The sequence below is a fragment of the Danio aesculapii genome, chromosome 6 (assembly GCF_903798145.1).
Source record: "Danio aesculapii chromosome 6, fDanAes4.1, whole genome shotgun sequence".
NCBI classification, from domain to species: domain Eukaryota; kingdom Metazoa; phylum Chordata; class Actinopteri; order Cypriniformes; family Danionidae; genus Danio; species Danio aesculapii.
The window spans coordinates 25,583,517-25,600,561 of NC_079440.1; the positions used below are offsets into that span (position 1 = coordinate 25,583,517).

General features: G+C 34.7%; 1 protein-coding gene across 1 annotated transcript; it reads left to right on the top strand.

Moving 5' to 3' along the window:
* On the top strand, positions 1-15,518 carry cfap52 (cilia and flagella associated protein 52). The gene is made up of 14 exons (XM_056459043.1): positions 1-112; positions 239-438; positions 974-1,110; positions 1,294-1,422; positions 1,867-1,966; positions 2,109-2,225; positions 6,174-6,274; positions 6,384-6,554; positions 6,694-6,842; positions 7,606-7,751; positions 9,323-9,474; positions 9,607-9,709; positions 13,658-13,769; positions 14,115-15,518. The coding sequence occupies exons 1-14, from the start codon at positions 52-54 to the stop codon at positions 14,288-14,290; spliced, it is 1,854 nt and encodes a 617-aa protein (XP_056315018.1). The 5' UTR covers positions 1-51; the 3' UTR covers positions 14,291-15,518.
* Positions 15,519-17,045: the final 1,527 nt, after the last annotated feature.

Genomic DNA, 17,045 nt, shown 5'->3' on the forward strand with positions numbered 1-17,045 from the left:
GCCAGAACCAGAAGTGTTTTCGATTCATACTCTGAAGCTGAAAGTATCACAATGGCAGAAGATACACAAGAAGTCCCTCAACTAGCATTAGAGGCTGTGATAGGTTTTAATGGTAGGTGAATTGTAAAAACTATTTATTATTTGCTATTTTAAACTATAAATTCTACTCACCGTACGTTGGTTAACGTTCTCCAAGTAGCGTTGTGCTTTACCGAGGCATCTGTATTTGTTTACACAGGGCACGTGTTTTCTGGACTTAAAGTACATCCAGACAAAGAACATCTCATTTATCCTCTTGGCTGCACTGTAATTATTAAGAGTCTGAGAAGTGGAAAACAAGCTTTCCTCCATGGCCACACAAACAACGTCTCTTGCATTTCCGTGTCTAAAAGTGGACGCTATATTGCATCTGGACAGGTTACGTTCATGGGCTTTAAGGTGAACATATGCAAAAAAATAACAACAAGCAACCACAACAATAAAAATAATAATAATGATGGTAGTAATAATAATAATAATAATTAACAATAAAAAAAAAAATAAATAAATAAATAAATGTGTAAAAAGGTAATAACTTCATGGGTAGATGCTTAGTCTCAGAAAAAAAGTGCACCCTTAAAAGTGCTTCCTTATAAAGATAATTATGTTGTCATACAAAAATTAAGGTGTCATCATATACTCACTCTCTACTTGTTTGAGTTTCTTTCTACCATTGAACACAAAATAAAACATTTTAAAGTATCTTTTTAGAACCCTATGGTCATTTCCCCTATACTGTGGAAGTCAATGGCTGCTAGATTTTCCCAACATTCTACAAATATTTTCTTTTGTGTTCAACAGAAGAAACTCACAAAAATTGGATGCACATGAGGACATGATGGCAATTTTTATTTCATTTTTGTGAACTATCCCTTTTATTTTCCATTCTTATAACTTTATTGAAATACAACTTAGTATGTATGTCTCACTTTAGGCTGATGTTATTATCTGGGACTACAATAAGGAGGAGATTTATGCTCGTCTTTTGCTTCATAAAGCTAAAGTTGAAGATCTCAGCTTCTCCCCAAATGATAAGTATTTGGTATCACTGGGTGGGCAGGATGATGCCAGGTAAAATTTACACTACTACTGATCTTGAATTTATATTTCAGATATTTTTCTTATTTTGTTGTTTCTTACTTCTACTTAGAGTGAATTGATTACAGTATCAGTATATACATGATTTCATTTTTTAAATTTTATTTGTATAACATCAAGTCATTTTTAGCATGTTAATATGTATTATGCTTTCAGTATTGTAGTGTGGAACATTGAAAGTAAGGAGGCTATATGTGGAAGTCCTGCTTCAGCACAGAGCGCTGGTCACTGCCTCGCCTTAGAGTACACCAACTTGAGTGATGAAATCTTTGTCTCTGCTGGAAAGTAAGTTGAGCATTTTTATTTACCGTGTGTGTGTGTGTGTGTATATATATATATATATATATATATATATATATATATATATATATATATATATATATATATATATATATATATATATATATATATATATATATATATATATATATATATATATACATACATTTAAAAAAAGGAAAAATACATTTGAAAATGTATAATTTATTTGTGTGATCATGTCAAAGATGAGTTTTCAGCCACTAGTCTTCACTGTCATTGTGATTATTCAGAAGTTGTTCTAATATGCTGATTTAGTGCTCAAACAATATTAGTTAAACATTCTAGATTCTACATTCAGAAATCAGTTGGTTAATATATCCTACACCTACATGTAGTTTATGTTAAATACTAGCTTTTCACTTTCTGTAAAAATTAATTGTAAATATTTTTTATGACGTTTCTTTCAAGTGGAACTCTGCGTGTGTGGGAACTTGATTTGCTTAACAGAAAGATCCGGCCCACTGAATGTCAGACTGGACAGCTCAAGAGAATTGTCAAATGTCTTGAGGTGAATGAGAACCATTACTACTTTTGGTTGTGTTGTTGTGGTTCTCTCACTTTATCAGCTCATACCATAGATGGCTGTCTGAATTATTTAATGGCTAAAACGAGTATAAAACATCATTAAATGTTGGGTTTCTTCTTTGCAGATTCCAAATGATGATAGTTATTTCTACTGTGGAACTACAAGTGGAGATATTCTAAAAGTGAACCTGAAGACTAGGTTGCTCAACAGCTGTGGCCCTGTTAAACAGAAATTCAGCAAGGTGGGGTTTTTTTTCACCAGTGGTGGACAAACTATTTTTTTTACTTCATTACTCTATGAAGTATTTTAGGCAAAGTATTATAATATTTTACTGTACTCTTAAATGTTTTTCTCATTGAAATGTGAACACAATTTGATTGTGGGTGGCAGGTGAATGGGGATGGTGACACACACCTCATCTTCTGGTAAGTATTTTGATGCTTTTTGCTCAAATTCTCCAGGCAGTCAAAGAGAAGTTGATACACTGGAGATAATTCAAAGGAACAACCTAGAAGGTATGGGCTGCTGGTTGAGTTTCATTGAATTCTTTGAGGAGTGCTGGATTTGGGATGTTGTCTCTAGGAAACCAAGATTCTTCTGGTTTTCTAGTTTACCATCACAAGATGTATTTGGTAATGTATTTGGCATCACCCAGGATCAGAGGATTCAAAGATTGAATCCTTTGTATAAATGGTATCTTGAGATCAGACTCACACTCATACCTGTGAGAAAGGCTTTCCACACATGTTGGACACAATTTATTCTGGGATTCCATAGTATCTGAGGACAGATTTTGAACAATAGTTCAGCAATTTCAATTCCAATAGCTAAAACCACTTAAAGGAAGAAAACAGCAAGAATTGGAGAACTTATCTACAATTAGAACATTTACATTTAGAACATTTACAAGCTTTTGTCCAAAGTGACTGTAGAGGCTTAAATGTTCAAGATGGGAGTCCAGCCAGAAGAGCATTACAGTTGACCAGACTAGAAAGTACAAGAGCTTGGGCTAGATGCTGTGCATCATGGAAGGGTGTGATGTTTCTGATGTTGTAAAGTGCAGTCCTGTGGGATCATGTGTGTTTGCAGTGTGCTCTTTGAAGGACAACTGGTCAACAAAGATCACTCCAGGATTCCTTACTGAATTAAATAGCATAATATTAGATTAGCCCAACTAAATATCCTCCACGCAGTGCAAGACGAATGATAAGAGAAACCTTGTGATTGGATGATGGCATAGACTGAAAATAGAAGAGGACCAAGAACAGATCTCTGAGGTACCCCTGTGACCAGCTGATATGCTTTGGATAGCTCACCTCTACAGGCAAGACTCAACCCAGAGTGGGGTTCCAGTGATGCCCATTGAAAAGAGGGTGTATAAGAAAATCAGATGATTCACTGTATTAAACACAACAGATAAGTCCAGTAAAAGAAGAATTGATGATTTGGAACCTGCTTTCTGCATGGCTTCAGTGACTGAGACTAGTCCAGTTGGCTATTCTGTGCAAAAATGCTGAAAACAACACTTTCCAGTGTTTTAGCTATGACTTTTAGCCATGACACAGTCCATCCCTGGATGAAACATCACCATGTCTTTCCAGGTTGGTCAAACCGAGGAATCCTTTTAAAAGGGGGTTATTGGGTGTAGAATGTCCATTGCCTAAAGATGAGTGAGGTGAGTGTATTGCGAGTGTATCAGCGGCCATCTTTGAAACACCTCTCGGGCAGTATTCTCAGGCATTCTGTCTGAATGGGGAAACATCAAATTCTCAAAAACTGCTTGCCAAGCTTACCATTGAATTTCATATTAGGAATCACCAATAAAATTAAACAACGTTCTCTTTAGTTTCATTTCTAAACATCCAAATCACACAAAATCTGCAGAAACTCATGCCTGGTTCAAGCCCCTCCTCCGGAGTATCGTCAGTCTATCTGCTTGTTAAGTGTGATGTTACGCGAAGGGGCTTCCGGGTCCAAGCGCTCTATCAAACTGAATGGGTAATAATAAATGGTAATAATAAACGTTTACAAAGTGATGTAAAACTTTCGAAAATCATGATCGCCATATATATATATATATATATATATATATATATATATATATATATATATATATATATATATATATAAACCATGCCTAATATCCGATGGCCAGAAAGTGATACATTTGTTATAAATTGTTACAATTTTGGTATTTGTGATGCAGCAAGTCCAGAGACTGATGTGTACACTAAGATACACTATATATAAAATTCACTTTAATGTGTCATAGGACTAAAAAGTGTTCATAAACGAATATTTTCTCAATTCAAATGAGTAGCGGCTTGGACCCGGAAACAGTATTCCAAACGTCACCGATATGTCACGACTTAACAAGCGGATAGCGATCAATTTTTGGCTTCTGTACTCGAAGGTGGGCTTATTCGCCATATAGTGATCGATGATATGCTCCTGTACTAGTAGGTGGGGCTTTATTTATCATATTGATCGTTACATATTTCCCCATTCAAAAAGATACGAGTGACATGTCTTGTGTATTCTATTCACCTTATTTACCACGTATTAGCAGGCGCAGCCATTTGAATCATTTTGGCTTGAGACTTCAGGTCTCATTCACTTCCATTCATTTTTAGACATTAAAAACAACTCGTTCTTGATGTTGCAAACTGGTATTTTCTTATTATATTATTCTATTTTGTCTGTATAGTCATGAAAACACTTCTTTGTAGCGCAAGTTGTTTGACCATTTTCTGCCGTTTATTCTTCCTAGTCATTTCTCCCATAGGCAAATGAATTGGAAGTTCTAAAACAATTGCAAAAACGAGCACTCTTCTGCATTGAAAAATAAGGTCAATAGTCTTTGATAGTACTGTACATAGAATTCGAAAAACAATATGCGAGATGTACCCAGAGGACTTACTGTTTCTGGCAAATTTCTGAAGTGTGCATCCGATGGGCTCTACGCTATCCCATAATGCACCGCGAGAGAATTCATTAATGGAAGTGAAGCACGTGTAGGTGATCATGACAAATGTTAGATGTAGTACATCTAAGCTTTTTTCATGCTCGACATATGTTGTGCATTAAACTCAAATGCAATACCTACTGAGTAGTAGGCAATTTTGGATCCAGCCAAATAGTACATGACAACCTGCTGTGACGGACACAGCAGCAGTACTGTCTGAACCAAATTACAACTAATTAAGCTGCAGCAATTATATTTCATACAACGTAATTTTCAGATCATGGTGATGTTTTAACTGAATACAATTATGATTGCTGACTACATATTTTGATGTCCCAACATGGGAGGTCATTATAGATGATGTCATTACGTTTGTAGCATAAAGAACAGAGATCTGTTATTGTCAACCAGTTCATTGAAGGAAACTGTCCAAAAAATCTGGTTCGTAGGAAAGATCTGAACTTCCTATCACTAATCAGTTGAGGGCCATGATCAGTTCACGGTGGAAATTTGTTATCGGCAGGTTTAAAACCTCAGGTGAAGAGAAGCACAATTTGATTTAATTTTAGCACTACGACTGTGTAAATGTAGTGAAGCGCACAGCACAAGTAAGGAGCTTAACTTGTAAAAGCAACACCAGAAAACAAGGACAGACAAAATTTGTTCCAAGAAGTGTTCCTTTAAGCAACAATCCTAATTGAAGTGCAGGTGTAGCTGGTTAGAATGCTGGCGACAGGAAACATTTTGATTGGTTGGCAGAGTGCCTTGCATAATTATGACAACAAAATGGTATATTTTGTTATTTTTACTTATGAATTACACATTTTTTTATAATTACTCTTCTGAAGTTATCAGCATATGACAAAAAAAATCATATTATTCCATCATTATTATTTAGTTTTAATGCCTAACAAAAAAAAGAAAAGTACTTTTTTACTTTTTTTTTAGAATATTTAAACATATTTAGCACTTTAGCTGAAGCATCTTTTTTTAATTATTATTACTATTCTGGACTATTTTTATTTTGATAGTTTGTCCACCGCTGGTTTTAACAGAGCAGTCAACTAATAATTTTAGCTTGAATTGCCTTTATATCACATATGCAAACAGTATACCAAAAATGTTCTGGAGCATTTAATGCAAAGAAAGAAATGCAAAGAAATATATATTTTAAGGCTTTTAGCTAAAATGTCATTTTACAGTTTTTCTTTTTTCTTATTGTAGGGAATCAACACTCTTAAAGTCTTGAAGACTGGTGATATTTTAGTTGGATCAGGAGACGGGATGTTGACTTTGTGCTCAGGAGCCAATTTCAAATCCATTAAGTATGTGACAACCCGTGTTTCATTTTTGAAATCTGTTTCTCTTTGTTTTCCCTTTCCTCTTCTACTTCTGGTTACCCACTAATTATAGTTAACTAATGATTTGTGACAGGAGTGTTCAGTTGGAAGGAGGGGTGACATCAGTGACCTTGCGTGGAGACGGACACCAGTTCTATGTAGGCACAGAAGCAGCACAGATGTACAGTTTAAGCTACACTGACTTCAAACCAGAGCTCACTGCTACAAACCACAACAGTGCCGTAAAGGATGTGGCCTTTCCTTTGTGAGTAATACAACTTCACTGCTTTCTGAGCGTCTTCCTTCTGCCACTAGAGGGAGACATAAGCCACAAAGCACTGATTGCACTGACTGTCCATGCTCACATTTGTTCAAATCTCCTGAAGCTTTGTTACTCTCAACAGTGGGACATCAGAGCTCTTTGCCACCTGTTCACACAATGATATACGAGTGTGGCATTCTGATTCCTCCAAGGAGCTTCTGCGTATTACGGTGCCCAACATAACATGCCACGCTCTGGGCTTTATGCGAGACGGAAAAAGCATCTTTAGTGGTCAGTCTCAAACAGGATGATCTTAATGTATTTTTCTTTGAAGTGTTTTAGGTATATTAACTATAGACGCAAACAAAACATGACACTAATTGGCATTGATGTTTGATACTGCCAAGTATTCAAACTTGTAGTATGGATTTTAAAAATTGTCTAATTATTTTATTTATTTATTTATTTTTATTTTTATTTTAGACTACTTTGTTATTATCTATTTGGAAGTAATTAGATTATTCGGATTTTAAAACGTGTATTAACTGGCATTAAAAACAAACACCAAACAAAACAAAAAACAAATCAACAAATAATAAAAATATTCTTCCAAAATATTTATTCTCAGAACATTTAAATATTACAGATAGCCTGATTTTTCTTTAAAAGTGTGATATCCAAATTTAGAAATGTCTTGTAAATTAACAGTTTTAATGTGTTTTAAGATATTTAATGTATGTTAAATTGTTATACAGTACATTTTGTCTATTTAGGCAAAGCTCTAAAATATTTTAGTTCATGTTTTTAAAATTTTGTATCAAGTAAACAGCAAAGAACTGGTCAGTTTTTGGGGCCTTTTAATATTGTTGTAGCCATTATAGGGACTTAAAAAGTTTGTCAAAAAGAACCACTGCATAAGAATATATCATGTAAAATTAATTGACAATAATCTAACATATGTTTAATGGAAAATAATGCAAAAGCATGTTTGTTGATTCACTCATTTAACATGTTTCATTGGTCATTTTCATGATTTTCTTTTTTTTTTTGTCAGCTTGGAATGATGGGAAGATTCGTGTGTTCACGCCTGAGAGTGGGAAGTTAAAGCTGATCATTCATAATGCCCACAGTATGGCAGTGACTACTATAGCTGCGACTAATGACTGTAAGAGGATCGTCAGTGGAGGAGGAGAAGGACAGGTACATTATTTCACTTCAAATATTATAACAAACAAACTTAATAAAGTTATAAAATACTGTTATGAATAATTGTGAATAATTGAAAATTGTCATTCATAGTCTACCTTTCATTACATTTTACAAAACCATTTAAAGGGGTAGTGAATTTTTAATTATATTATTATGTTGTCTGAGGTTAACTTATGAAGTTTGCGTAGTTTTTACTTTCGAAAGAATCAAAAACTTTGGCAATTAACTATTTCTACCCTGGTTTTGAGGCGATCTCAGAGATCGAGCAGATTTTCCACAGTGATGGCTTGGAAGTAAATGTCCATTGCTATGATTGGATAAAACTCCTCATAGTTTCATGTTCCCATCTTGTTCATGTGGGTAATTAAATGCTTCTGTGTTGCGTTGTGATATTTACAAGACGCAAGAGTGCTTTTGAATAGTTTTCATTCACTGTTGAATTTTACTGGTGTGAAAATGACATTCCCTGACATCGGTCTGAATTTAGGAATGCTTAAAAACTTTTAAAACTTTAGGTTTTTTACCATTTTCTTTTTGAATGTGATCGGGCTGCAATGTCAAGTTTTCAATAATAAAAACTAAATATTGTGTGTGCATGAGTCTCTAAAGAGCTTACAGACCTGCTTTTAAAACAATTCAAAATATTAGTTTTTTAACACCATACAAGATCATAATATAATAAGTTATTTTGTATGATATATTACAGTAACAACAAACATCTAAAGTAAAACAGAGCTTATTTTTCCTCCTTGGCTCATTAAATGGGGAGTGTGCAATATAAAGATGTGTCATAGTCATATTGTTTTTCTCATAGACACACACCAGGTAATGTTATGATTTGTTTGGGCTGCAATGATTGTCTGATTGCGCTGGTCTTCAGAAGTAATTCACAACTTGGTCTTGATGGTGAATCTTTTCCAGAAATGAAAGCAACTCTTTGTTTACAAGTTTGTGGGCATTTGAGTAGTTGCTGTCATCGTGTGTTTGACAGAATGGACTGTACCTCGCGTTCAGTTCATAAAGATTACAAAACCAAAAAACTTTTGAATAGTTGGTTCATAGTACAGAATTCAAGCTGTATGTGGATATATTTCGTATGTCTGTGAAGCAAGTATTTGCTGAGATGTATTTGTTGACCACAAAAAACTGTCGTGAAAACACACGTCTGGTCCGAGCTTCTTCCCCAGACAACATCAGTCTATAACTATATCAATGACTGATTCCTGTACTAGTAGGCAGAGCTTCATTCGGCATGTTGACCGATACACTTTTCCCCATTCAAATCTTTATGAGTGACATGTCTTGTGTATTCTATAGTCTTTGGCTCAACTTTCATAGGAATGAACTGAAAATGCTCACTATGCTGTGCCTGCAACATGGCAATGGAGACGCAACATAAAAGAGAATTGTGTTCAGACTCATTTACATACATCTAAAACAAACGTACTATTACAACAGTGAGCTTTACAGAGTTAATAAAGATGTGTTTTATTTGTTTTTTAAAATATCCCTACAGTAAATGCAGAATAAATATATAGCCTTGACATCTCTCTGTAACGTAGGTGAGAGTTTGGGAGATATTCCAGGACTCATATCGACTCATTGAGACTATGAAAGAACACAAAGCCACAGTGAACTGCATTAAGATCAAGAGCAATGACAAGGAGTGTGTGACGGCCAGCTCTGATGGAGCCTGCATCATCTGGGATTTGGTGTAAGTTTGACAAGGATCAGCTCTTACTCTCAAGACATGAAAACTAACACTGCTGTTTTGCTTTATGGGGAAAAACATTTTTGATTGAACTTTCAATAACATCTGTCTACCTTCTTCTCATTTCCCAACCAGGAGGTTTGTGAGGAATCAGATGGTCTTGTCCAACACCCTGTTCAGTGTCGTGTGTTACCACCCTGAGGAATACCAGATCATCACCAGTGGCACTGACAGAAAGGTACAAGACTAGACTGATCTACTGGCATGTGTTTGAGAGAAATGTGGCCAGAAAGTGAGAGACTGATAGGTGAGAGAATAGAAAGAAAGAAAAAAAACAGATACTGTGTGCACAACAACATGCTGACAGAAAGCTCCCCCAGTTTCCTGTGGTTGTTGTATTATCCGCTCATTCTGCTCTGTGCCAAATAGTCCATCTGCTAGGCACAGCATCACTGTCCATTTAAAGACCATGGATTATTAGAATACGTATGGTCGGCCATACGTCCATCACATCAAAGCAAACGAAGAATCACATTATCAGTGCTGTCATTCATGTTTCATCTGCAAAAGCAAAAAAGAGCAAATGTTTCAGAGCATAGAACTGATATTATAATCTATAATTTTTGCTTGCCGCATAATAGAGTAAAAACGACACTAAAGGAAAGTCTAAAAAGCATTTTCTGCAGTTGTACAAATAACATTCATGTTTGTTTTCATTTTAGCCATCTAATTATAGTAGTTAATAATATTCCAGTCAAGACTGTAGCCAAACAAACACAAATGCGAGCCTATTGTTGTCCAGGAAAAGCAGCCAAATACAGCACAGTAGGTACAGTACTTGAAAGGACACAATGCTGGGGTCATGCCGGATACCCAGTGCTGGCTGAAAGCCTGCTGGGACATAGCCATTTCGGTGAGGTGTACCAGACCTGCTCTGTCTGCAGATTCAATGGCATTCACACCTTTTTAAAACTCGATCAAAATGCACTGGCATAGATCATCATTTAATTTGTTTTGGACTGAGCTTCATAGGTACAGTATAGGATTTGATACATTCTGACAGGATGTATATTAATAAATGCACTTAGGATTTAAACAACTTTTGTTTTTTAGTTTCTTTTCTTCTTTTTTAAGCAAATAACTGAAGCCATATCACAACAGTGGAGATCACTATTAATGCTGAAATGCAATTGGTGGGAAACAGATATTAGATTTATGTAAGAGCCCAGAACAATAAATAACTGAATGCTTAGAGCTATTTATGTTTACTTACAGTAGGTCACACTATAACAAATTACATGTCAAAGTGTAGTGCTGTCTTTATATATTTTTACATTTTATATATTTTTTATTCTCTTAGTTGTTGCTGTCTTACTCTTTATTAATAATACTAATCTTTATTAAAATGGAAGCTTTTTTCAGTCACAAAAAATAATTAAATATATAAACCTGCAAGGGCGACGCGGTGGCGCAGTAGGTAGTGCTGTCACCTCACAGCAAGAAGGTCGCTGATTCGAGCCTTGGCTGGGTCAGTTGGCATTTCTGTGTGGAGTTTGCATGTTCTCCCCGCGTTCGCGTGGGTTTCCTCCAGGTGCTCCGGTTTCCCCAACAGTCCAAAGACATGTGGTATAGGTGAATTGGGTAAGCTAAAATTGTCCTTAGTGTAAGTGTGTGAATGAGAGTGTATGTGTGTTCCCCAGAGATGGGTTGCAGCTGGAAGGGCATCCGCTGTGTAAAAACATATGCTGGATAAGTTGGCGGTTCATTCCACTGTGGCGACCCCGGATTAATAAGAAAAAAAAAGCCAAAAAGAAAATGAATGAATGAACCTGCAATTAGGATTTGTTTCTCAGTCTTAGGGCCCTATCATACACCTGTCGCAAAATGGCCCAAGACGCGATATGTTGCAATTTTCAGACCAGCACAACCATAATTTTCCTTTTTGTGTCACGTTGTTTAAATAGCAAATCCTTTTGCACCACTTTGTGGACTCATGGGTGTGCTGGTTTAGAGAAGAGATGTGTTTAGGCGCATTGTTGGCCAGAATAACTTGGGGGGGGAGAGGGTCTGGCAGGGGTCACTTGTATATTTAGGGAGCACACTTTAACATGCATCACAAAGTACTTAAACAATTATTCAGTCATTTTTTTCATGCATCACTCTGTAGTCTTCATAAACAAGATAATTAAATAAGTTAAACTTAAAATAATCTTCCATGTTAATTTATTTGACAAGTAACTTTGTACACATTTTTAACATTCAAGTACGTCAAGGCACATTTTTGCACCTGTAACCTTTAACAGATACAGTTGAAGTCCAAACATTTTTTGCTCTCCTATAAATTTAAAATAATGTTTCCCAAGTGATCTTTAACAAACCAAGGAAATTTTCACAGTATTTGCTATAAAACAAAAATAATTCTGCTGGAGTCATAATAAGTCTTATTTCTTATAGTTTGTCTTGAATAAAAACTGTTTTTATTAAAAAATATATATATATTTTAAGGTCAGTATTGTTAGCCTCGTTAAGAAATATTTATATGTTTTGATTGTCTACACAACAAACCAGTTATACAGTAACTTGACTAATTATTCTAACTTTCCTAGTTAACATACCCTAATTAAGACTAAATTACTTTAATCTGAATACTTCCAATCTTCCAAAGTAACTAGTAAAATATTATGCAAAGGAAATTGGAAAGGGGAAAGACAAAAAGTTATTAGAAATTTGTTAAACTAAAACGTTTTGTAAAAAATTATGTTTAAAGACTCGTGCTTTATGTTACTACTGAAAACAAAAATGAATGAAGGCAAAACTAAACAGGTTGAATATTACTTTTACATGAGTGTGACTGAAAACTAAATTTTATTAATGTGTTACATCTGTTCTCTGGTACTTCCTGACTGTTTGTAAATTCAAGACGGCATTTCTTAACGTAAAACTATTTACAATAGGCCTGTTATATCTCCACAGTCTGCCACTGATGGCTGATCTCGCTTCTTCGTGGCGTTTTAGTTATGACACAAAAATATGCGTCCAAATTTAGGGCACTGGGCCCCCATAGAACCACCACTGCTACGGACAGTTTAGTTTATTCAATTCACCTATAGCGCATGTCTTTGGACTGTGGGGGAAACTGGAGCACCTGGAGGAAACTCATACAAACAGAAACAGAACAGAAACAGAAACGCCAACTGGCCCAGCCATGACTCGAACCAGCGATCTTCATGCTGTGAGGCGACAGTGTTAACCACTGACGCCCTGATTTCTGCTTGATTTATTTTTCAAGTTTATGGTTTCTCAAAATTCTGACTTTAGATCAGTTGAGTTTAGATCTCACTTTTTCTTAGAATTGTGAATTTGGACTGTGACAAAATTAAGATACTATGTCACAGTTCTAAGTATAAGTTTAAAAGTACAAGTTTATGAGTTCAAACGGCAAGACATAAACTCACAGGAAAGAGAAGAGAGGATAAAATTTTTGATATAAAAAGCAAAATCAAAAGTTGAATCAATGGTGGGAACAAGTGTCCATAAAACAAAAACCTTAATTAAATGAACTCTGTTTTATGTCTGGATGCATGAATGTACAGTTGAAATCAGAATTATTAGTCCCCTTTTGAATTTATTTTTCTTTTTTAAATATTTCTCAAATGATGTTTAACAGAGCAAGGAAAATTTCACAGTATGTCTAATAATATTTTTTCCTCTGGAGAAAGTGTTATTTGTTTTATTTCGGCTAGAATAAAAGCAGTTTTAAATTTTTTTAAAGTCATTTTAAGGTCAAAATTATTAGCCCCCTTTAAGCATTTTTTTTCCCGATAGTCTACAAAACAAACCACTGTTATACAATAACTTGCCTATTTACCCTAACCTGCCTAGCTAACCTAATTAACCTAGTTAAGCCTTTAAATGTCACTTTAAGCTGTATAGAAGTGTCTTGAAAAATATGTAGTAAAATATTATTTACGGTCATCATGGCAAAGATAAAAGAAATCAGTTATTAGAAATGAGTTATTAAAACTATTATGTTTAGAAATGTGTTGAAAAAATCTGCTCTCTGTTAAACAGAAATTGGGGGAAAAATAAACAGGGGGGCTAATAATTCAGAGGGGCTAATAATTCTGACTTCAACTGTATGTATTTATGTGTAACATCTAGCAATGCAATTGTACTCATTAAACAGATTGGCTACTGGGAGGTATATGATGGTTCTGCAATCAGAGAACTTGAGGGCTCCTTGTCTGGATCCATAAACGGCATGCACATTTCTGAAGATGGGAAATATTTTGTGACAGGTAGGTACTTTCAGTATCTTTTCCCATACAGAGTTATTTTCCCCAAGTCAATCTTGTGTCATATGGCGGATGTAACAGGAACAACAGGTGGCACAATAGACAGTATAAACAGAAGTATTTATAACAGCACAGAAAAAGCATCATTCGCAAAACAGTTGGATAAATATCTGCTCACCAGGTCTAAATTAACACTTGCAGAATTCAATCTGATCCCAGCAGTTATTTTTAAATGAGTTTCACAGTACAAGTTGATGAGGTGCTAATCTACAGTAACATCTCTTGTTTTTACTGTGTAGTCATGCTGTTTCCTATAGGTTCATGGTAAATGTCAAACCTCACTTTCAGGTGGAGATGACAAACTACTCAAGCTCTGGCTCTATTCTGATGGTGAAGTGACCCATGTTGGCATCGGGCACAGCGGAAGCATCACAAATGTGAGAATCTGTCCCAACAGCAGATACATTGTCAGTACCAGTGCAGATGGTGCAATTCTAAGGTGGAGATACCCACAAACCGCATAGAACAGTAAAGAATGCCATCTTATTCTATTTAGACATATAGTAGATTTGTATTGCACATATATCTTTTAAAAAAGACATTTTTGAGACCAAGAGGCCCAACAAAACTAATATTAAAATTGCTGTGAGCTAGTTATTAAAAGCAAACACATGCCCTTTGTCTTACTATTTCACTTATTAAATATTACAAATTCATTTGGCACTATAATCTGCGAAAAAACCGTGTAATAAACTATTTATCCATAAAACCAAAAGACAAATGAGTACCTTCAGTTTCTTTTTCTTGCAAGTAATTGTATAATAAATTAGGTTATGAATTTTTAGGAGATTTAAAGGTACAATTAAACAATCCAATTCCAGTCATTTTATTGAAATAAAGCAGCCTAGAGCCCCAGTTTCGGAGGACTTTTTGTGAACTGCACTGTCAGCTAATATATCACCTGAGAATCTCCAGAGAGCTGGCGGGGGAGGTTTGGAGAAGCACAGCACTGCGTGAACTTAGCATCTGGATGTGTCTGTCCCAAATTTCCTCTCACCTCCGAGGAACAGTCTCAATAATGAATATCTTAACCCCTAACTGTAAGACAGTAAGGATGTTCAACTATTCAGTCAGAATAAATAATACAGGGGCGAGGATGCACTGCTCGCTTACACATTTTGGCAATAGAAGTGGTTTTGTAATAGCTCCCTCGAGCAAAAAGAGATTTAATTAGTAACAGAAAATGCAGGTCAGTATCTTCAGCATCTTCAAGTCAATACAATATTATGCCGTGCCTCACATTCCTTCTCTACCAACAGCAGAGATTGGAGAAAAGCAATTCTATGACCTTGTTGGTGATATAAAGAAACAAAGTAACAAAGTCAGTGGGTGATCACAATTCCAAGCACAGTTGTTCTCAGTAGTCGTATAAACAGTATTTATCTGCCTTGCAGGCAGGGTGTCCAATGATAAAGATCCCTAACAAAAGGATAACCTGTATAGGGTGTCTAATAAGACTGAAACCATATAAGAGGGGAATGTTTAGATTAAATCTGTAATATTCTGTACCGCATTGCTGTTTATTTTTGTCACTTTTTCCCTTGCTTTTTTGTATCCTAGGGCTACAGTTACAATACATGAATTTAATTTAAGACATGACAAATTAATCATCCACACTCCTAAAAGAAAGTACTCTGGGCTCTTAATGTTTTATGAAAAGATAGTCAACGATTTTGGCATGTTTGTGTATGAATCTCAGAATGTTTATCCTATGTTTAGGCAATGGTTTTTGACCCATTCAGATTTTGAGTTGTTATTGGTTTATTAAAAGTATTTCCAATATACATTTTGTACTATGTTTTTTAGAGATAAATAATGTCTTTATTTTAAAAATGCCCAAAAAGTGATTTTATAGATTTTCATGACTTGACACTTTAGGCCTTTTTAAAACACTCTGAAACGTTGTTCTTTGAAGAAAAGGCTGTAAACTATCATTAGATTGTGACAAGTTTATGAGTACAGTTTAATCGTTTTTGAATCGGCTTTAGGGTTAAAGAGCAATAGAGTTGAAGCCAAAATTATTAGCCCACCTGTGAAATTTCAATTCTTTTTTCAGATATTTCCCAAAAGCTGTTTAATGAAGAAAATTTGGTTTTCAAAATCATTTTAATAAACATAACAGTTTCAATAACTAAATTATTTTGTCTTTGCCAGGATGACAGTTCTGTAGCCAATCCAAAAAAAGTTTTTAGCCCACCTGTGACATTTTAATTATTTTAAAAATATTTTCCAGGTGTTGTTAAACAGAGAAAATATTTTCCAACACATTATTAAACATAATAATTGTAATAACTCATTTCATTCATTCAATAATTTTCCTTCGGCTTAGTTTTTATCAGGGGTCGCCACAGCAAAATGAACTGCTGTAATAACTCATTTCTAATAACTAATTTATTTTGTCTTTGTTATCACAATTAGTTATTTTGCAAGATACTGGTATTCAGTTTAAAGTGAAATTTAAAAGCTTAATTATAGGCATGTTAGGTTAATCAGTCCATCCATTACTGGATAACAGTGGTTTGTTCTCTATTTACATTATTAGCCCCCCTTTGATGTTTTATTCTTTTTTAAACATTTCCCAAATTATGTTTAACAGAGCAAGGAAACTTTCACAGTATGTCTGATAATATTTTTTTTTCTTCTGGAGAAAGTCTTGTTTTATTTTGGCTAGAATAAAAGTTTTTAATAATAATAATAATAAAAAAACATTTTAAGGTCAAAATCGTTAGCCCCTTTAAGATATTTTTTTTCTCAATAATCCACAGAACAAACCACCATTATACAATAACTTGCCTAATTACCCTAACCTGCCTAGTTAACCTAATTAACTTAATTAAGCCTTTAAATGTCACTTTAAGCTGTATAGAAGTGTCTTGAAAAATATCTAGTAAAATATTATTTACTGTTATAGTGACAAAGATAAAATAAATTAGTTATTAGAAATGAGTTATTAAAACTATTATGTTTAGAAAATGTGTTGAAAAAATCTTCTCTTCCTGAAACTGGGGAAAAAATAAACAGGGGAGCTGATAATTTAGTTTTTGTGTTTTATGTGTATGAGTGTGTATGGGTGTTTCACAGTAATGGATTGCAGCTGGAAGGGCATCTGCTGAATAAAACTGCTGGATAAGTTGGCAGTTCATTCCACTGTGGTGACTCCTGATTAATAAAGGGACTAGGCTGAAAGAAAATGAATGTATGTATGTATATATATATATA

Coding starts and splice junctions, on each gene's coding strand:
- cfap52 (XM_056459043.1), top strand. CDS start 52: ATGGCAGAAGATACACAAGAAGTCCCTCAACTAGCATTAGAGGCTGTG. Junction 6,275..6,383: donor GCCAATTTCAAATCCATTAA/GTATGTGACAAC, acceptor GATTTGTGACAG/GAGTGTTCAGTTGGAAGGAG. Junction 7,752..9,322: donor GTGGAGGAGGAGAAGGACAG/GTACATTATTTC, acceptor TCTGTAACGTAG/GTGAGAGTTTGGGAGATATT.